This window comes from Drosophila virilis, chromosome 3 (assembly GCF_030788295.1).
Source record: "Drosophila virilis strain 15010-1051.87 chromosome 3, Dvir_AGI_RSII-ME, whole genome shotgun sequence".
NCBI classification, from domain to species: Eukaryota; Metazoa; Arthropoda; class Insecta; order Diptera; family Drosophilidae; genus Drosophila; species Drosophila virilis.
The window spans coordinates 20,242,606-20,265,469 of NC_091545.1; the positions used below are offsets into that span (position 1 = coordinate 20,242,606).

At 36.5% G+C, this 22,864-nt stretch overlaps 1 protein-coding gene across 3 annotated transcripts; it reads left to right on the top strand.

Moving 5' to 3' along the window:
• Positions 1–2,928: 2,928 nt before the first annotated feature.
• Positions 2,929–22,533, top strand: Indy (I'm not dead yet). 3 transcript variants are annotated; one of them, XM_015175951.3, is made up of 10 exons: positions 2,929–2,979; positions 19,236–19,261; positions 19,334–19,460; positions 19,527–19,643; positions 19,707–19,855; positions 19,918–20,032; positions 20,100–20,176; positions 20,243–20,701; positions 20,828–21,203; positions 21,267–22,533. In XM_015175951.3, the coding sequence occupies exons 1-10, from the start codon at positions 2,944–2,946 to the stop codon at positions 21,768–21,770; spliced, it is 1,986 nt and encodes a 661-aa protein (XP_015031437.1). In that variant the 5' UTR covers positions 2,929–2,943; the 3' UTR covers positions 21,771–22,533. The 3 variants fall into 3 exon arrangements, with proteins under 3 accessions (XP_015031437.1, XP_015031436.1, XP_002048028.1); XM_015175950.3 differs by lacking the exon at positions 2,929–2,979 and adding an exon at positions 4,597–4,796; XM_002047992.4 differs by lacking the exon at positions 2,929–2,979 and adding an exon at positions 9,624–9,780.
• Positions 22,534–22,864: the final 331 nt, after the last annotated feature.

The following is a 22,864-nucleotide window of genomic DNA, read 5'->3' on the forward strand; positions in this document are numbered from 1 at the left end:
TTTTGACAAATTTGCAAATTTATTAACACAATTTGAGTACTTTTGACTTTTTATTGACTTTTTGGAACAGTTTTCGCTTCACTTTAAGGGAGCCCGTTGCTCGTCCTGCCACGCACTTTCAACGACTAAAATCGCCGAATGAGTTGAAAATTTTTTTTTAAAAAACGCGATGCTGCGACGCGCGCGCAAAAAAAAAACTACACATATATATATATATATATATGTGAGTTTGAAGCGATCGCCTCCTGCCTCTATTTGTATTTTTACGCAAAGGGGTGAAACGCAATTCGCTTTATACGTTGTACGGTAGAAAGGGAACGGCGCATCATCCCCTTTGGCAACCCTAAAAAACGGGTTGCCAGCCCAGCGCGACGTTTGGTCTCCTAGGTTTTTGGCTTAGGCTGCGGCCTCTGCTCTCTCCCTATTGTGTGTATTTGCGCGCCTGCAAAAGTGCACACACATACACACACACAACATCATCATCATCATCATCATGAGCAGCACGCAGCGATCATGTCGTTGTCCTTGCGCAATAAGCCGCCAGGCTCTGACTGAGATTCCTTTCGCGCCGCTTCGTTGACACACCTTTGCACACAAAACTCGTACTTCACCTGGATTCCAGTGTATCTTGCAGATTGATCCTCTTTGCTTTTTTGGTTCACTTCACGTCGTCTACGTCGTCTTTTGTTTGCCTGCCGTGTTTTTTATTTGGCGCGCTTTTTGCACACATTTCTCTTATCCTTATGCCTAAGTCCTGTTTTGTCAGCCCTTGGAATATGTGCATATCCTTTTACCCAAATATATCCTTTTCCTTATGGGGCTAGGTAAGGTTACTCCAAACCCGAATCAGAGTACTTTGTGATTGAAATCGTTTCAAGTTTTTTAGTATTTTTTTATGCAAAATCTATTCTATTTCATTTGACTATATCTCAGTCTGTATAAATCGGTCTATATATCTCAGTCTATATGTAAATCCCTCAAAAATGTTCGAGCGTTTTTCTATAAATCAATTAAAATCTTGTAATACTTCATGTAAATACAATTTTCACTCGCAAGAAGCGGATTTATTATAATATCTAAAATATATATTTTTAAATGTAAAAGAAAAGCTGCGCCGGGCAACGCCGAGTAATGCTGCATGAGTACTATTCACAATCGAAATTCATAATTTGAATAAATTGCCTTGAGCTATTCGTTTTTTTTTAACTATTTCAACCCAAATATGAATTACTTCAATCCGGTTGCAGATCTTGCACACTTTTTTGGGGTGAACGAACTGTAAGGGCCAGGTAAGAGATCAGGCAAAGACAAGACGCATTGTTGCCCAGGTGAGGCGAATTGTTTACAGAAGCCCTAAAAGAAAACTATGAGCAACTTGGTCCTCCCTTATTGTCAACTTGCCGCAGACAACAGGATCGTTTCTCAATGCCGAACTTAAGAATAGAAAATAACAACCCCATAGAAGAATGTGATTGCAGCGCGTCTTTTGCTAGCTGTTAATGTATGCAGCAATCGAACTGGTACTAAATAAAAGTAAAAGGTAACTCAACAAATACTCTAACAAATAGTTGGCACATCGAAATTACAGCCCGGCTCAAGTCACCCTATCGTTTTGTGTAAGTGCAATCACGCTCCTTATCTAGCCTTCTGCACACTGAACCTGAAATTTTGTTTAATTACAAAAACGAGGGGTAAACTCGAACAGCAACAATCACGGCAAAAGGTTAGGTATTTTTATTTTTGGGCAAAAACATCAAATGTTTGCACGCATATCCCAGCAATTACTTACGGTTTTGTGCACATTTTCAGACTGGGATTTATGGGCGAGAACGGGCCGAGGGTTCGTAGTCCTCGTCGACATCCTCTTAACGGAGCTGAATTTCTGTAACCAAAGATTGCTGATTTACTCCGTTCTTGACTTGCACGCAGCAAAGCTGCTCAAGAATCAATCAACACCTACGCTTAAAAGTCGAGCATGCTCTCGAGGATCTGCCTGCATCCCAAAGGAACCGATCAACTTACATCAACGGGAATAACAGCAATGAGTTTAGCCAAGGCAGCTGCGCGGCAAACAAACAAAAAAAAAACGCACAAAAAACTAGAAATATGACTCAATTCAAGTGAAGCACGGCTATGAGATATCCTGTAAATTGGCATTTGATGAAAAATTCAACAAAGTCAAGTTTATATTCTTTTTATAATAAAGTAAGTCTTGTTTTATTGTCCCCATTTATGTCATTTTAATGCATTTTAATTATCATACATTTACTTAAATTTAAAACAAAGTATATATTTACAAACAGTTAATATAAGTTATTTAAGTACATTTTACAATTTACATAAACACTTACCCTTATTTACCTTTCAATCTTGATTTCCTTTCTTTTCGCACAGCCCAATGAAATATACCCCAACAAGTTGTGCCCGCAGGGTATTTTGTGTACGAAACTGCAGGACGCTGCTAAATCCCTGCATTGAAAGAGGCAGACGTAACAAAAACAAAGCGCAACGCTAAAAAAAAGGGGGAAATTCAATGCCGTGAAAAGGGTAGAAAAGGCGGCGGAGAGGCCGATAGACCGACTGCGACTGCGGCAGCGACTGCGACTGATTGCATGACCTGAGTAGTAGGGGAAGGGGGGGGGAACATCAGTTTGTGAGCGTGAATAAAAATGGGCTGACTGACTGCTAACGTCTGAGAGTTCGTTATCCTCTTTGCCCAATCGACGACGCGTCAGTTTTTTTTTTTTTTTTTGCTTTTTTATTTGGAACAATGAGCCAGACGCGCAGGATGCTTCGCTGCGCTCTCCGCTCCTGCAGCAACAACATCATCATCATCATTGTCATAATCAGCAGCATCATCATCATCATCATCATCGTAGTCGGACGACAGCAGCGCGCAACTGCAGCGGCTTTTTATAACTGTATACCCTGCATTAATTTAAAATGGATATGGAAGAGTTCATTGACAATTTTGTACGGGTAAGTGGTCACATTAATTCTTATCCGAACCGATAGTTCGCATAATTTACCAATATTAAGAACATTTCCCTTTTATAATACCTGCTGCTGTTATACGTGCGCATGTAGCACAGCTAAAAGGCCGAGTGTATGCTATGGCAGTTCGCAGCTGGCTACACGGTATCTCCTAGTCGAGCACTTTCAGTTGAACCGCGCTTGCTTTTTGTTATAGTCATAGGGTTGCATTCGGTTATAAGAGTTTAAAAAAAAAAAACAACAACCAATGGGTGTTAACGGCGAGGCTGGCTGCTGCGTCAAATGATTATGCTGATAACCCGAATGACGTGGCAGATATTGGTCGAACGGGAAATAGCAAAGGTTACATCCGCTTTGAACATCTGGAAATTAAATGTTGATGTTTGAATATCGCATTTAAGTCAGTATCCAAGCCAATTCGCTTCAAGAGATTGAAATGATATTACAAAATATCCTTCGATTGAATCAATAATGGGAATAATGCGTATAATTGTGCACACAGGCTGATTTTTATTTTAATTTTAAACTTAAAATAAGTTCATCTCTCTTTTCTTATAACTTCCCCCATCCACTCAATGTCGAATTTTGATAAAAATAGGGGTTTTTCATCTCGAAGATCAATCTTCAAGTGGCCAAAAAAGCCACCTTGTGGGCGCCAATACTTGTAGGCCTTTACTGGCTCCACCTAGTGTATAAACATTGAATAGAGTATTCACTCAACACCTAGAGGTCGCCACATAACTTGACGAGCCATGGTTCGTGAGTTCGCTCAAACTAACAGCTTGACGAAGTATGACTTGGTAGTTAAAATGGTTAAGAACTGGTGCAATAAAAAATCAACGAATCCATAAATTATATGCGATACGCCATCGCTGAACATTATCCATAAAAATTGATCCAACTGCAAATAAAAGTTAGAGCAGACCTGCCCTGAAGAACTGCCATTTATTCAATTAATGCTAAGATAAATAGAATTTATCTATATTTAAATTAAGAATTTCATAATTTAAATAAAAATTTGGCATAAAATGACAACAGTTTTCAGAGCCGCATAGGAAAATATTTACAAAAAGTATTTATCTTTAATGAATAATCAACATTGCGTTAGAGAAAGAAACTTGCACAATTGTCCCATTGTATACGCAACAACTTTGCACCTTTTATGTCCACACCTTAAACAACCCACATGACGCGAAAATGCCTCGCACTGTGTTACGTCACGAGCGCTCGTTATTTCAATGAATGAGTTTTCATCATGCCACCACACAACACGCTCATCAGTTTATGGTGAGAAGGTGGCAATGAGAAATTCGGCACCAAATCCGAAAGGATAGTTTAAGGTCATGGTGAGTTGTAAGAGAGAAGGTCAGTGGCAATGCTCTTAAATTCCCATTAAACGTGCACACACTAACACACACACACACATCTCTCTCGCTCTCTCCCTTTCGCGCTCTGGCTGACTAGCGCGCAGTCAAAGCGATTTGGTTGCTTGCTCTCTGCCAACACGCTTATCGTAGATTTGCTTTCGCCCTACTCGCGACAGCTCTATAAGACGAAGAACTTAACAGACAGTGCGCTGTGAGGCTCATTCGCTATTTTGTCATCGAGCGTCGCAGAATACAACTGAAAGTTGTCTAGACCCAAGAAGTTGTCGGTGGACGTCTTCGCAGTGCTACAAATAGAAAGTGAAAATTATGATATAAATCGTGTGAACATATTCCAAATAGTTATAAACACATCCGTAACCGTACAAAGCGCACGAAAATAAACCATAAACCATGGCCAAGGAGACGAGCAAAATGGTAAGCAGTTCATTTGTTGTTCTTGTTGTTGTTGTTGTTTTTTTTTCTCGCAAGTACCGTTTCGAGGTGAAACTAGTATTTCCTGTAGGGATCAATTCACTCAAACATGTGCCCCGGCGACCTTGAAATCTGCTGTGGTGTGTTTTGTAGCCAATGACAATTCGCAATCACTGTTAATAGGCAAAATATACGTACGCATGCATGTGTGGGTGTGTGTGTGTGTGTGTGTGCGTACGTGTGTATATAATTATCAAGGGAAAAAGTCATTATGTCTCTCTCTTAGTTTTGAAGAAAATTTGTATTTAGTAAAGCAAATCGTTGTTGCCGAGCTCCGTCCATTGGTTATCAATAAGCGTGTATATATATACATAAATATTACCTAATTTTACGCAACATTTCAACTTTCTCTAACAGATCCCACTCAACATTTGAACTCTGGGCTCATTAAGCGATACACTTCTGCTCTTCCAGCTTCATTCAGGTTGTTTTTATGCAAGTGTATTTAGAGAGAGGGCAACAACAGTTTTCTGCCTCCAATGTTTTCATTAGTCAAGCTGATGATTTCATCAGTTGCCCTATCAGCTGTGCGTTCTATCTAATGCAAAGAGAATCCCATGACTACGCCACGCATATATTATCTAATTGTATAATTGTTATGAAACTCTATTTGATGACGTTCTTTTCTTGGCTCTGGCTCTATCTCAAATACCAATCTCTGCCTTATCGGCCAAATCTTTGTACCGTTCATTATCTATACATATGTGTGTGTGTGTGGGTGTGTGTGTGTCTGGCAAGCACCTGACCATAAATGTTCGTAATGCCGTATGATAAGCCGTAAGACAATAAAGTATTCCTCCAAGCAAATAATTATCATGCCAAGGCTCTTCTTCTTCTTCTTTTTTTAACGGTAATTAATAAAAATGAAGCTTAAGCGAGAAATGTGCATAAAAAAATGTTTGTTAAGTGTAGATTTATAAGTTTTGTTGGAATTTGCTGTTCATTAGAAATGTGATTATTTTGTGTGCTGCATTAAATTCGAGAGTTTCGAGAAGTATTTTATTAAGCCCCCAGCTAATAGCACTTTGCAACGGGAAAGAGAGAAAGAGCGAGAGAGAGAGAGAGAGAGACTTTACAGATAGTTTACTTCAATTGAAAACAAACAAAATATCTCTTGATGAAAGGGGGATATATTGGAACTTCTTTAAAGCTTATTCGATGATTTTGTGCACTTAAGATATAGATACATAACTGTTAGTTGCAGCCGACTACGCAATACCCTGTAAAAACAGAGAGAGAGAGAGAGAGAGAGAGAGAGAAAGAGAGAGAGAGACGTCTTTTTTGTTTGCTTCAAGATTTGATAATTTTTCCGAATATTTAAGATTTTTTCAAGGCTGAAATGGGCGTGCTTTAAATATTTTTGCTTCGATATGTAAACCAAAAAAATTTGGCTAAATTAAAGAAACTCACATGTTGAATAAATTTGTAGATTTTAGCGTTCTCCTAATTGTTTATTAATTGCCATAAATTGTAATAAATATTAATCGAAAAGTGAGTTATTTTTAATATAAACAATAACAAATTAGAGGAAATACTTGCTGGAAATATATAACTATAGATATTTGCTACGTTTTCCAGACTCAACGGAAGAACCTAGAAAAAAGTTGTCCTACCTCAAGCAAATTCTTCCAGAAATTTGAACTGGAGACTTTTGCCTGCGTGAAAGTTCTCAAATATTCAAAGATTTTATATATAAATATTTCCTTCAAATTGTCTGCATTATAACTCAAGGCACAAGTTGTGTCTATATAAATAGAATAGATCGCAAGCAAACGTTCCTTTCATTTGTTTGCATATACTATTAGATTATTTTCTCCATATGATCTGGTTTATATGTACTCACGTGCCCGGCAATGACGCACTAATTGCAGAGCCCAAAACAATTGACGAACGCAAAACGCAAAAGTCAAAGTCAATAGCTAAAAATATAATCCAACTAAGTATATGTATATGTATCTCTGGCTAGAATGTATAGAGAGTCTCTTTTGGAGACTTTGTTCTGAAATTTATATTCGATTTGCATAATACTATTATCTAATGCGACAACATTTCAAAGATCTTGGTAAATAAGTATATGGATGACCAATTTGATTATTTGCAAGAAAAAAAAAAAAGGGGGCCTGTCTCTCGACACGCCGAAGATTAAATACCCTTGCAGACATTGATATGTATGTGGCCTGGAAGTGCGAGCGAATGTTCTTGAAGAAACTTTAGTATATGGTAATCTGATTATATAAAGTTTTCTAGATAGATATTTTGAAAAAAAAAAAACATAAAAGTTTTTGATACACAATAAATACATTTGTCTACTAATTGTATGATATATCGAGTCAATAAGTTATCATTGCGGAACAAAGGGCTCCTCGTTAATGTCAAATTTAGTTCAGATACATATCTTATTATTATAAGAAGAAGTTCCGATTCTCTGCCAGCTTCATGATATAGTGTTACCTTCTGGTCGAATCCTACATATATTATGCCTGCAATAGCCCATAAATTTGTTTGCATAGAAACCGATTCTGTTTTCCGCATATATACACATATATATACCCTATATATATGCGGCATATCTTTAATATTCCTGTACATTTTGACGCTTGAGAAATGAATATAACGGTAAATGGTAAATTGAGCGTTTCTTTTTTTTTTCTTGTCAGCCAATAACCTGTTGGACTTTCACTATAATTGGGTCTGCCGAATCTCCTGCGGCTACAGTCCGCATCTGTACATATGTTTACAGTTACGCTGCCTGCACTGATAAGCGCACTTTTGTTGTGCAGTGTGTGTGTGTGTGTGTGTGTGTCTCCTTCTCTTCGGGTGCGGGTCACAGGCTTGTGGGGGGGTGTTTGTAATTTGCTTGTAGACTTGTTTCCCGCATGCAACAAGTGTCCGCCGGTTGCGAGTCAAGAAAATGCAGTTTGTCCACATTTCTGCAACAAGCTGCATGTTGTTGTTGTTGTTGTTGTTGTTTTCCATTTCTGTTGTCGTTCAATCGTTTTTACTGGCATTTTCCAGTTATGCGTCGCTTTGCCCCTTCTCCCTCTACTTCTCCATCACCTGCAACTGCTTCTCCTTCTGCATCTGCTTTGGTCTTTCCTTCGTTTTACCTCACTTGTGCATGCTCTCACGTTGTCTCCGTTTGTTAAATCCGTAACGGAACCAGCCACCTTCCCCTCCCCCGCCTCCTGCCTCTCCTCCTGCCATGTGAGCCTTCTAGCTGTTTCGTTTGCCTCTTGGCTTTGGCTCTTGCATTTCTGCTATTTCTTCTATTGCTTCTATTGCTTCTATGCTTCTTAGTGATGACAGCGTGAGCAATGCCAAAAGCCAAGAAAAAACAGCTGTTTAACTGTGATTAAACTTGTTTTAAAGTAAATTCTTTTAAAGTTGTTAACTATTACGAATCCTAATCTTAACTAATTGCAATGCAAATGCAGAGTCATTTCTCTTGAAGCCCTTTTTTTTTCATTTGCTTTGGTGCGCCATCTCCATTTTGAAAATAAAGAAATAGTTTAGGAATTACAAGTTTTTCAGAGCGTGTTTGGCAATTTACTTATATTCAATAGTTATGCGAAAAAACAAATATCGGAAAGCAGCTTTACATATAGGTTTGGTGCACGTATATTTTGTGAGGATTTAACTCCTTCAAATAGAAATTTCACTTTTTTATTATTAACTTATATCGGTTTTATATTGCTCTGAGAATAATTTTGGTATACTTAAGAGAGTTATTTTCTACCCCCCAAAACTTCTGAGTTTGTCGACACTTTAAATATTTTATTTACAAAGTCAAAAATTAAAGTTTATTTCGTATAGCTTTCGGACCACATATTACTTATATATGCATACGATATCCAGGTCTGTATATATAATGTATGCATATATAATTGTTTGTAGTTAGACGCAATAATTATGCGCATATATTATTCATTTATGAGGCTATGGGGTAAAAGTATATACTCGCGTATGAATATGTAAGCGTGCATTGATGAATATATGATTTGATAAATATAATAATATTTTTATTTTTACAAAATAAACATTTGAAAATACAAGTCAAAATCTAAAATGTCTTAACTGTTGCGTATATACTAAACACGGCGATATTTTATTAACACTCACGCTCTCATCACCAATCAATAATCACATCTCTCGTTCAGGCTCTCGTACATGGCATTCTTATGCATTGAATTTCCTACTATACTCAACTTGTTGCGTCGCACAGTGGAGCAATTACTGCTACATAGTGCAAAAATATGTTCAGTGAAAGCAATTTGTTTGCCAACGATTGGCTGTAATATAAATATATTTGAGAGTTATTAGGTTACTCTTACATATCAAGTCATTTTGAAGGGTTCTATAAGAGTATGCCAAAAAGTTAAATTACAATTATAATTGAGAACAGCTTCTAAATTTGTATTTTTCACAATTTGAAAGAATTGGCACATTAAAATTTTGGAATATATTATATCGAAATACTTACAGCTTATTCAACTGTCAACAATAATCGCATGTTTATGTTGCCTTTCTGAATAATTAATAATTAACACTCAAATAAAAAAGGGCAATACGTGAACTCAATTCTCGATTGGCGTTCCTTTATATTTTGTTTAACTTCGTCCACTGTGCAAATACACACAAACACACACACACACACACACAGGCGCGCACATATATGCGCACACCAATACACAGTTACATTGCGGCTGTGCTGTGCCGGCGGCCTCAGTCAGAGTCTCGCAAGTCCCTAGAGTCAGTTCCGCCGACCGATTTCTCGAGTGAGTTTAGTCGCGCATTGCAACGTTAACGAAACGGGCGTGTTCTGGTCATCGCCTGGTCTCCCATCTACCGTTCTTCGTCGTTTTGTGGTCTCGTCTGTTGGTAACTAAAAAATTTACCGCTGCACGAAACACGCTGAAAGTTCCAAAACGTAAATTCTATGTTCATATGCATACAAAATTTATAGAAATAAGCAAGATAATACACACACACACACACACAAAAGAGTAAATAAATAAAAACAAAAGCACATGTGAAGAAAAGTACGTATGTATGTATGTGCATAGAGAAACTACATACAAGCAATTTGAGACATACAAATGTACATACGTATGTACATATTATTGATGTGCGTATAGAAATTATTCGTATGTGTGTATTGTAACGGCGATAAAAATACCGCGCTGTGTTTATTTTCAAAGTGAAGACCCATTTACATACTTACGTTTGCATTTTGTTTGAAACAAGCCGAAAAAGCGTGTAATCTTCCATCGAGCGAGTGTGAAAGGAGCAAACCCTAAATACATGCAAACATGCGCATGCATGCATGCATGCATATGTATGTATGTATTATTGTACCACACGCTGTCTTTGTCTGCTGTGAACCGTCGCGACGGTTTATTTTTGTGATCTGTTCTTTACTTTACACTGTCTTGTATTTCCCCTCTGCTTGCAATTGTTTATGTGCTCTTCTCCCACATTTCCCTGCATTTCGATTCCACCACCAATTCAACACACGCGGATCCAGCACCAAAAATAATAATAAAAAAAAAAAAAAAACAGCCTACCTTTTTTGTTGACTTGACCATTGGTCTGCCAGTTCATGTCTGTACTCGTGTGCTTATAATTGAGGTAAATCTGAAATTGTTAACCTGTAAACAATTGTGTTGTCTTACGCGAATTTGTACATGTTAACGTGATGTGTTCATTTTAATTGCTGTTTGGGATTTTATGAATGTGCCACGATGTGTAAAAAGTTGCGAATGCAAATATCAACAAAATATTTGCCATATTCGTTAAGTTCGTTCGTAACCCAACAATAAAAGTCAAACAAAATCACGACTGAGCACAGTGCAATAACAGGGAGAACAGAGCCTTCTTGAATGTGATATCCGTGGGGACGTGTTGAAAAAAAAACACGTGACTCTGAAGGCATTGACTTTCGAAGGTTTGGAACTTGAATATTTGCAATGCGATCTTTGGGCATCACGTTAAAATATATATGGGAATTTCGCGAAATTCCCCTAAGCCATATATATAACACATTTCATTAGTTCAGGCTCAAACAAACTACCCAAAATAAACGTCTATAGTCAAAATTATTGCATAACACGAATATAATTCTTTGCTCAGTCCACGATCAAAGCTGTCTAATCGCTAGCTAATCAGCAAAAGTTGTTTCAACTATGGCAATTAACTACAAGCTAAGACACACTTGTCTAGCATTGAAAGTCCACAGTATCAGGCGATATTTTGCCTAAAAATTGTTGTTGATTTTTTTTGTCACTCACTTCAGGTGCATTGCAGCCCAAACAGCAATTAGCAATTAAATTCGCAATGAATTTCGAGTCGAGTTTGGGCGTGTCATTGAACTCTCCGCGTTGATTCTGTTAAAGGGGTCGCACACGTTTTTTTTTTCTTTCAATTTTCTTCTTTTTAACCCTTTGCAGTGGCTTGACAAATGTGCTTTGAACTGTGTGGCACCTGTCTTTGCATTTCCGGTATACTGCAAATATGTTCAATTCCCAGCTGCGTGCTCTGCTGCTTATGTAAGACTCCAGCCAAAATTTTAGTAATTTAATGGGAAATATTAAAAAATCCCAATTAAATTCACAATTATGTATGCAGGCGCTCTGGTGATAAGCAAAAAGTTTCAAGCGTTTGCTCTCCGTTACACATTAAATAAAAATGTTGGTTTTTTTTTGTTGTTGTTTGATTAACAAACATAGCTTCTATTATATTGTATAATTTGACTAAGCGTTAGACGCGTTGATAAAACACAGTTGTTTAAACATCAATGTTTATCAATTTTAAACTAAGAACTTGGCAAACAACAAATGTCAAACAGAAAGCAACCTGTTACCTTTGTCAAGAGCCAAATGTCAAAAGGTTGTTTCAGCTTTGAACTGTGGCATTTCCAACCAATTTTCCATTGTTAAACAAGCTAATGATTAATTTAGATAGACATTTGTTAGTGCTTTGATCAGTTAGATATATTAAATATTTTTGGTAAATAAATTTAATTAGCAACATTTGCTCAGATAACGTACTTTTCCCTGCCAAATGATTCACACTCAATGAGCCCGCTAATAAATACACGCATCACCCATATACACGCATACATATCATATATATATGCATCATATATCATTGATATGACAGATCAAATATTGCGTGTGTTCATCATTTGAAGAGTTCAATGCTATTCCAGACGTGAATTGGGCTCGTCCGTCAATAATAATACATTTTATTTATACAATATTTTGGGCTAGTTTATTATTCTGCTGGAAATATAAATATACATATAATATGTTTATTATATAACTTACAACTCAAACAATTGGACTTTTCTGTTTTGTAATCTATTAACAAAAAAGCTCATAATAATTAACTCATATACGAAATGGCTTTTTAAGCTGTTTAAGTCTTACTATAATTTAAGATGCAATATCTATAATATATATATATATATATATTCATTCCCTTGACTAACTGGAAATTTGTATATTTATATATTATTATGCAAATATTTCTATAACTTACACCTGATTCACACTGTAAATTCAAGTTCATTCACATAATATGCTAATTTGCACAATTATTATTATTATTATTATTATTTTTTGTTGCTTTTCTTCGATTACAAACAAACTTCCATTTGGATAATATATGAAATGTTAGTTAATGTATGCCGGACAGGTAATTTTCAATTTGTATGCCAGACTTAAAGTACGGAAATGTTTAATAAAGGTTAACTTTTTGTTGGCATGCTAAAAAGTATTGATAAGGCAAAAATCAAAAAAAAAAAACAATTGTTTTTAGTTCAAGCAAATGTCAAGTGATCAAAAGTTTATTTAACTTAGGTCAAATCAATGATATAAAGCTTTAAAAACTTTCCTCAAACAAGATACGAAAGTATCTTTACACCTTACAAAAGTATCTTAACATCATACAAAAGTATCTTTACGTCTTACAAAAGTATCTTTACGTCTTACAAAAGTATCTTAACATTATACAAAAGTATCTTTGCGTCTTACAAAAGTATCTTTACGTCTTACAAAAGTATCTGAACAACTTACAAAAGTAACTTTACGTCTTACAAAAGTATCTTAACATCATACAAAAGTATCTTTACGTCTTACAAAAGTATCTAAACAACTTCCAAAAGTATTTTCTGTCTTACAAAAATATCTGAACAACTTACAAAAGTATCTTTACGTCTTACAAAAGTATCTTAACATCTCACATCTCTCTCTCTCCGTTTGCAAATAGGAAAATGGCTGCCAAAAATTTGTTGAGGCCATTAAATTATGATTTTATTTTGACTAATTTATTTTAAAAAACTCATTTTGTTTGAAATAAATTAAAACGTAGAATTTCTTAAATTAGTTTTAATACATTTTTGTTGTTAAAAACACATTTTATTTAAGACAGTTTGCAAATTAGCCGGGAAAAAGTATTTATCAATTTGAAAAATGTTTAAATTGTTAGCTAGTGTATATTTATTTTTCATAGAAGATTTCAGTTTCAGTTCCAGTAAACGGTTGTCAAGAGCGTTCCATGCCATGTGTTAACGACCAGAGTTTAAATTAGCATATAAAATTTATTCGCCGTGTCGATCGGCAATATCATGAGGTGATTGTTCAGTTCAGACTTGCGGCTCGGTAATGAGGACACGGGCTTTTTTTTTCAGGCACGGGCACAGTTCGGCCGTTAATAATGCATTTCAATTTGGAAAAAAGTTTGTTGCCACTTGCAAAAAAGAAACAAAAAAGAAGAAAACGAAAACCTAACAAGCACATTTGAATTTTAACTTTAGTTTTGTGAACTTTGAGTTTAATAATCGACTGTTCACAGATTAAATACAAGTTAGGGGTCTAAAGTGCGCAATTGCTAAGTTTTTTTTAATATTTTTATAATGCCAACAATACAAGAAACAGTTGATTTCATTCGCTAATTCAAATGCTTATCAATATTTGAGAATTTTGTCGCTGCTCAATTTGTGCGGCGTGCATACCCTGTATAAAAACATAGCCGCCAAAGCATGTAGATTAAATGAAAACTAATCAAGAGAGCTCTGCTATGAGATACCCTGCAACTCAGTCATATCAATTTTAATAGACTGTAGGCAATGCAGTCTTAAATGTGATCGGATTCTATGGTCCGATTTGCCTTTGGCATGGAATTGACAACCAAATTTATGCATGTGGGCTATCACAAAGTTAAATAGTCTCATTCAAGCATAGCATAGTTTACGTACCATATTGGCAAACATAATTGATTACGTATCTTTTATCGCCTATGCCAATTAAAGTTGAGATATTGTTTCTGAAGAAGCTTGAAGTACATACACATGCCTCTCATAGATAGCCTAGTACTTATATCTAGACATGTCGAACTGTTATTATGATCACATCCATCTCAAAGACTATACGAGCATATGTATGCTAGGAATATATGTTTCGGTCGATAAGTCATACGTATGCTCGAAGAAGATAAAAACTAATTATACAGAGTATTATTATAATGGTTGTACTCGTTTTTTTAGACAAACAAAAGCGTGCGAAATTGTCTATTTGAATCAAGATAAATCGAACTGCAGTTAGTTCAACTCGAACAAGTTTTAATGCTATAAATTGTGATTAATTTTGTGCTAACAAGTTCAGTAAAAGTAACGTAGTTTATATATTAAATCAAAACACCACGAAAAAGCAATTTTACTTCACTTTTGACAGGTTAATTTTGTTAATATTCAATTCCCGTTTTAACTAATAATTTGCGGTTTGTCTAATGACAAAGTTGGGCGCGATACGAGAGATTCTATGGGCTGTCAGCCTTGCCCCAAACACTGAGGCGCAGGAATGTGTCTCACGGCCCATTAAAACAATTAACTTGTAAGCACTTCACTTATCGAACTCGTACAATGAATGCACCTCCATACCTCCAGGCACTGAACGAGATATAGATCATATTTTCAATTTCATGAGTAACGAGCAATTTATTTAAAAGTCAACCGAAAACTTAAAATGGGCAGAAAGCAAAGTTTTGATACTCTAGCATGTTTATAGACTATCTATTTGAAGCAACATTTGGAAAGTCTAGAAATAAGAATTCAATTAAAAAAAGATTAAAGGACATTTTTGATAAAACTCATATCCCATCAAATTAGTCAAAAATTCAATCAAAAGAAAAGCTCAGACTTTCTTAATGCGATCCATTCAATAATATTTGCTGTAATAGTTCGCACTTTTCCCTCGCCTCGATCGGCTCACTTTATAAAAATAATTTTTGAAACTTTCAATAATTATAACTAACAATTGAAATCAGCTGTGATTGTTATCTGTAAAGTGTGTAGGTTGTGTGCGGAGCGGAGCGTATTATTAGAATGTAATTGACGTCTCGAACAGCTCATTAGAACCTGTGAGAGGAAAAACACAGGAATTACAATAAAAAAAAAAAAAACTGTCTCGTTATTATTTCTGAGAAACGATATAGCTTATTAAAAGAAGTTTATGATTTTAAAGGTTATTTCATGAAATTTAAATGCACTTACAAATAATATAAATAACAAATAAATATTTATTAAGCTGACTTCTAACAATTCCATTTAAATTATTGCTAGATATGGCCATAGGAAATATATTTATAAATATATTAATAAAATAATCTTTTTTTAATTTAAAAGGTTTTCTTATCAAATTTAAGTGTAACTACAAACTTTTTATGCACAAATATATTTGTGAAGCCGACTATGAAAAGTTGTAGATACATTTACAAACAATTCGATTTTAGATCCAGATATGGATGTTATTGCCATAAAAAGCATATATAAATAATATAATAAATAAAAATATAATATAACTGCAATTTGCACTGTAAATTCATATTGAGTTTAAATTGATACTCGAGGCACAATTTAACGTGGGCTGACAACGTTAATTGATAGCGTTTTTTCTTTCTGGAATGTTGTCGTATGTGAGTCAAATCTATTATACATATACATATATACACATATGTGTGTGTATATATATTGCTTCCTTTGTCTGTTTACTAGCTCTCATTCTCACTTCCAGGGTCGCCCGCGTATCAGCGCTGTAATCAATCGGGCTCACGAATGAAATATGAAATTCTGTCTTTCGAAATGCGGTTTTACTTAGATTCAAAAGTTACACATTTTCAGCTTTGTATGTGCGCTTATTAAAAAATATTTTATATTTGTTTTTAATTGCTTGTGAGAATATTCGAGTAACTGGCAACCATTGCAACAAATAATTAGAAAAAAATAATTCATTTATGCCGGCCCATTTTTAAGTACTCTCGTTCGTCTAATAACTAATAGCTGAGCATTCACTTAAATTAATTGTCTAATTAGCTTTGTTTATTTACTTTTGGCACCTGTAAAGGGTATTTTCTAGTCGATCACGCCTTACTCTAACAAAATTGTTAGCAATCACATTTCATGGCTAACTTTGGGCACGATCTGAGACAACGCAACAGTTGAAACTATTCTAAAAAATATTTAAAATTCGATTTTATTTTTCTCTATGTGTAGACACACGTAGCAAAAATAAAAATAAAAATAATATATAATTCCTTATAAGTAAATATGAGCCAGAAAGTCTGCATATCTTCGGCACGCCGAAGATTTAATGCCCTAATGAAAATAGCTTTCAGAACAAGACACTTTGCCATACATAAACTCATTCCGATTCTTCCTTTGAGGCTTTTTATTATAGTTGTGCGATCTTAATAAGATTTGGCTCATATATAAGCAGCGCAGCTAAACCAATAAATGCTGAGCTTAGAGAAGATATATAATAATCGTATAGCTCGATGATATTATGGCCGGATATGAAAAGTGTAGAGAAATTTAAAAATGCCAGGCTTGGTGTCTTGGCACATAAGAATGTTTTCCATACAAGAACCCATCGAAACCGATCATTCATATGGCAGCTATATGATATAGTATTCCGATTTGGCAAGCTATAACATATGTCCTAACTGCAACAGAAAGTCGGACCAAAGTTCCGGGGCAATGGAGTTATAAGTGAGAGACAAGTTTGAAGGCAGCACAGCTGCTGATGCTGGATCTGGCATATATATACTTTGTCTCTTTCTATGTGTTACACATTCCATAAGAAAATGATAATACCCTCTGGCAGGGTATAATCAGCTAGTGCTAGACTAAACACCGCAAAGCTGATCTCGTGCTCGACTTGGAATCGCATGGCGTTTGGCAAAGTACAATTTGAATGCAAATTTTCTCGCCTATGGATTAAGTTGCGGCCCTGTAAGCAGACAATTGAAATACAATAATTATTGTTTACATTGTAACAATAAGACAATAAAACAAACAAACAAACAAACAAACAAACAGCAAATCGAATAATAACAGCTTTGATAAACAAATCATAATACAATACAACTTATTTGAAAGTCTGTAGATTGTGACTTAAGCTTGCGATTAACTATGATACATTTTAGTGTCTTCTTTATTCTGCTCTCAATCAAATCGAATCTAGCTTAAAACGTAACGTCATCAGGCAGGACACTCTCGATGACATGTCTTGCAGTGCAGGCTTTGCTCGCCGCAAATGAGCTAATGCTTTTGCCTCGACATTTGAACTTGTGCGACTTGTAAACTATGTTCCAAATTGCTTAAAATATTGCCCACGTATAGACACCATAATTCAAATGCCACATAAGTCAGCTTAATGTCTACTAAATCTCAACAGTTTATGAGTATTTACCAATTCTCGTTCGGTTCTTGGACTATTTGCAGTTAATTAATTTCAATTTCATCCCCCTCAAGCTGCCCTTTCCGCCGTATTAGTCATATATGTTCTTTTGTGTTATGATATTGACATTGACACTGACCGAGTATAATTATTGTGGGACGTGCTTAGCTTTTGTTTGTTTCCAAGCAACAATAATTACGTACACAAAGGCTTTGAATGGAAACGTTCTTGGATAACCTAATGACACGTGTTGTTTTACTATAAAGCTGACTTCATAATTTATGACTGGCTCTAACTAACCTATTGATTGACAGATAGCCAACTTTTACACAGGTGCTGGTTATAGAAACTAGCGTAGGACGAAATGTTTATTTATAGTATGCACAGTGCTGGCCATAAGTTTAGCACCACAAATGGGCTGGCAGCATCGATCAGATTGCCTAGAATATATTCATATATATGCTCTTAGAATTTGATTTGGATATGAATAAAAGTCTACCTCTATATCTTTATCAATATCTATATCGATAAGTTCTTCTGCCTATGACATAAAATTTCCACAACTTCATTCTACCCAGTTTTAACCATTTAAAAGTCAAAAGTACCCGACTAGCAGTTACCCCTTCTATTGCTAGAGTAATGCAAAGATTGGTTTGTCTGGCCTCTTAATCTTAGAAAACCAAGATTAGTTCGAGTTAATCGACAGGCAATGGATTACTTAAAACGTAGTCAGCTCGGAAATGCCTCACTTTAAAAATTGCAAACTTACTCTGCAAGTTTTTATGCACATTATAAATGAGTACAGGGTATACAAATGAAGTCCTTGCAAATGTTGTACTGCTTTTCTATAAATAATTTAATAATTATTTGTTAATTGTAATGCCCGGTGTGCTAGATTCCGGGCCAGCACTGTTCACTGTGGTCAGCTTGCGGCGCGTTGATTTGATCTGATGACGCGGCGATGACGTACATCGAATGGAGGCCAACGCCGTCGCCGTCGCCGTCGCGAATATGCGCATCTGACATATTTTTTATTCGAACGGAGACCTAAGCGCACCGAACCGAAAACAGAGCAAATGTTGACAGCCTTTAGCACACACACTCCAAATAAATTACATCATGGCTTGCCATCTTGATTGGGGAATATGCGAAATGGACAGCTCTATCGCTGTTGTCTTTCAATATTTTTGACCTTATTAAATTGTGTCCAATTGACATATAGTTGTAGAAGCGTAAAGAACTCCAACTTCATTCTAAAATGAATCTGATTTATGTTAATGTTGCTTTAAACAAGCTTGAGCCAGGAACTTTCATAAAGGTTCACCATTTAAGAAGAGGGTACATCAATGTCGCAAAGTTTGGCCTATTTTTTTTTTTTTTTTTGTTGTATTCTGTAAACAAGCCAATTTAGGCATCGAATCGGCTGATATTCAATTGATTTCGGACCATTCTGCCTTATATGAGTGTATGGAATTTTAACGAAGTATAAACGATAATAATTGAAAACAAAAATAAATAACTTAAAATGGATACATGGCAACAATTAAAGAGCGGCATATTTTCGCGAGCCTAGATTCGCTTATAGTCCAATTGTCCTCCCAACTTCTCCTAATCCGTTTTTTTTTTTTTCTTATTCTATTTTTTACAGATTGAGCCCGTTTTTAAAATGGAACTGTAAGTACTTAAAAATGTTTTTCATTTTTAAATTAAAATATATCTTAAACTAACTTTGTATTAAATTTGCAGCGAAGCAGCAGATCCCGTAGAACCGCAAGCCCGCTGGAGCACCTTTTTCGCGAATCACTGGAAAGGATGCGTTGTATTCTTAATGCCTCTAGTATGCCTGCCCATCATATTAATGAACAATATTCCGGTAAGTAGCTAGGCCAAGCTGTAAATGTCTCTAATAAACATAAACACTTAAATCGTATATTTACAGGAATACCGTTGCATGTACATATTATTGATAATGGCCGTATTCTGGGTGACAGAAGCGTTGCCTCTTTATGTTACATCAATGATACCAATTGTTGCATTTCCCACGATGGGCATTATGGTAAATAGAACTCTCGTTATTATGGCATAAACCAAAGTTTTAACTGACGGATCGCTTTTTTAGGGCTCCGAAGAGACCTGCATGACATACTTCAAGGACACGCTGGTGATGTTCATGGGCGGCATCATGGTCGCCCTGGCCATTGAGTACAGCGGCCTGCACAAGCGTCTGGCGCTGAGAGTAATCCAAATGGTGGGCTGCAGTCCCAGAAGGTCAGCGCTAGCATTGTCAGCTGCTCTACAACTAAAGCTGACTAGATTCATTTAATTTGTAGATTACATTTTGGCCTGATTATGGTGACAATGTTTATATCCATGTGGATTTCAAATGCCGCCTGCACGGCTATGATGAGTCCGATTGTCCAAGCGGTCCTGGAAGAATTGCAAGCGGTGAGTACTTGCGAAATTCTAGACATTTCTCGAAAAACACTTGTTAATCGTGCACTTTATTTAATAGCAAGGTGTCTGCAAAATCTACCATGAGCCAGAGTATCAAATGGTCGGAGGAAAGAACAAGAAGAAGAGTGAGGATGAGTATGTTAAACTAAAAAAAAAAAACAATTTGCAAACCAATTACTTACATATCGTCCAATTCGACAGGCTGCCGTATCCCACAAAGGTCACGCAATGCTACTACCTGGGCATTGCCTATGCCTCGTCTCTGGGCGGCTGTGGCACCATCATTGGCACCGCCACAAATCTAACCTTCAAGGGCATCTACGACACGGCATTCCCCAACGCCACGGAGAAACTGGATTTTCCCACATTCATGTTCTATTCGGTGCCCTCGATGTTGGTTTATACGGTTCTCACCTACGTTTTCCTGCAATGGCATTTCATGGGTCTCTGGCGGCCAAAGAGCAAGGAGGCCCAGGAGGTGCAGGTGGGCAAGGACAATGCTCATGTGGCCAAGAAAGTGATCGATCAACGCTACAAAGAGCTGGGCCCCATGAATATGCACGAGATTCAAGTGATGATACTATTCATTATCATGGTCTTCATGTACTTTACACGCAAACCGGGCATCTTCACAGGCTGGGCGGATCTGCTACCTGCCAAGTGAGTGCTCATTGTGTAAACATGCTATTATGTGCCAGGGTATTTAGACTGCGGCACCGGGAGAATAGCTGTTAGCTTTTGGCAAATATTTATTAACAGCTACTAACTTTTGGTGTATACTTTCAGGGTGATTAAGAATTCCATGCCAACCATATTTGTGGTGATCATGTGCTTCATGCTGCCCGCCAATTATGCATTCCTGCGCTATTGCACACGACGTGGACCGGTGCCAACGGCGCCGACACCATCGCTGATTACCTGGAAGTTCATTCAGTCGAGGGTTCCATGGGGTCTGATCTTCCTGCTTGGCGGTGGCTTCGCCCTGGCTGCGGGCAGCAAACAGAGTGGCATGGCCACCCTAATTGGCAGCTCAATGAGCGGTCTGAAGGTGCTGCCACATCCAGCTCTGTTGTTGGTGGTCATTCTGGTGGCGGTATTCCTGACCGCCTTCAGCTCGAATGTGGCTGTCGCCAATATTCTCGTGCCTGTGCTCAATGAAATGGTGCGTGGACATGGCTATAAAATCGAAGGAATGACTATTAATCTTTTGATATATATATTACAGTCACTGGCATTGAAGATCCATCCACTGTACCTGGTCTTCCCAGCAGGTCTCGCCTGCAGCATGGCCTTCCATTTGCCGGTGAGCACGCCGCCAAATGCCCTGGTTGCTGGCTATGCGCACATTCGCAGCAAGGACATGGCTATTGCGGGCATTGGACCAACGATTATAACCATCATTGTGCTCTTCATTTTCTGTCAAACCTGGGGCATGGTTATTTACCCAAACCTGGACACGTTTCCGGAGTGGGCACAAATCGCCGCCGAGGAAGCGGCCAACAAGAGCCGTCTGCTGGCCGAGGTAGCCGCCAATAAGACGCGTATTATTGAGCTCGCCGCAAATGCGACACGCTTATTGGCCAACAATACGGAGCTGTTGACTGATTTGTCTACCAGCAGCTCGAATCTGGTGGGCAACATTATTGCCAACAGCACGCAGCCGTTGGCCCAGTTGGCTGTCAATGGCACACGCCTGTTGACGGATCTGGCTTTTAATAAAACCCTCTAATTAGTTAGTTAACTTTCTGGTCTAAGAGTGGACACAAGCCCTGCGAGTAGCGCCGTGAGGGAACTGTACAAAGAAACACAAGTGCCTTTGCTTAAATGTTCTTATGCTCTACAACACAATTAAGTATAAAGTTGAACGAAACAAAACCAATTATTAAAAAACAGTTAAATTTTTTAAACGAATTTACAAACAAACTCAAACACGAAACTTCAGTCCACAAGCAATGACTGTTCCTCTGTGGCGCAATTTTTGAGAAAATTCTGTGTAGAAAATTACAACGTGTATAGCGACACCTGAGTATGTCAAAAGTTAACAATAATTAGAGAATGAAACGAACTTTCAGCATACGAGCGCATTTACTAATAGCCTTAACAGTTGCATCAAAAAATTAACAAAAAAAAAAGAAGAAAAGAATATACATATGTTAATTATTGCATTTAGCGAAAATCAAATGTTTTATATTGTTTGTGTATAATATGCATCAAAAAGAAAGAAACAGGCATTGAAATGTATTTTTATACTCTTTTTTTTTTAGCAACTAGACTGACGGAAAGTGTTTAAATTTCTTTTTTGCATATGTAATTTTTGTTTAAATTTAGACGGAACTTGTGAAAACAAAAGAAAATTACTCAATATTTGAATGCGTACGAAAGTTAGCACACAAATAGCATAAGTTATAAGTTTTATGGATAATTTGTAAATTTGCAAACGATTAATGTTTTATAGTTGTAAAGTCAAATAAAAGCTCAACATGTAAAAACTATCACATATTTTATGGCAACAAAAAGTAGCTACAATATTTATATGTTTGTCATAATATTGTTGAGAAATGTAAAACTCTTAAAAAATTGTTATCCGTCTCTTTGCATCTAAAAGAAATCATTTGGCTTAAAGTTTAAACTTGATTTACATTTTCAATAATTGTCGAAGTCAATCGTGTCGAATCACTGCCATTGCTTGACAGCAAAGATTTCTTTATGATACTTTAACAAAATTCAAATTTATTATAAGCCTATCTTTGCCTTTATACATATATATACATAAGTATTATACTTAAGTTAGCTTTAAAAAAAAAACAGTCTTGAAGTGCGACT

Bases quoted from the DNA above. Each gene is read 5' to 3' on its own strand.
- Indy (XM_015175951.3), top strand. From the start codon at position 2,944: ATGGATATGGAAGAGTTCATTGACAATTTTGTACGG. The intron at 2,980-19,235 runs GTAAGTGGTCAC...TATTTTTTACAG, and splicing joins TCATTGACAATTTTGTACGG to ATTGAGCCCGTTTTTAAAAT. The intron at 20,177-20,242 runs GTATGTTAAACT...CCAATTCGACAG, and splicing joins AAGAAGAAGAGTGAGGATGA to GCTGCCGTATCCCACAAAGG.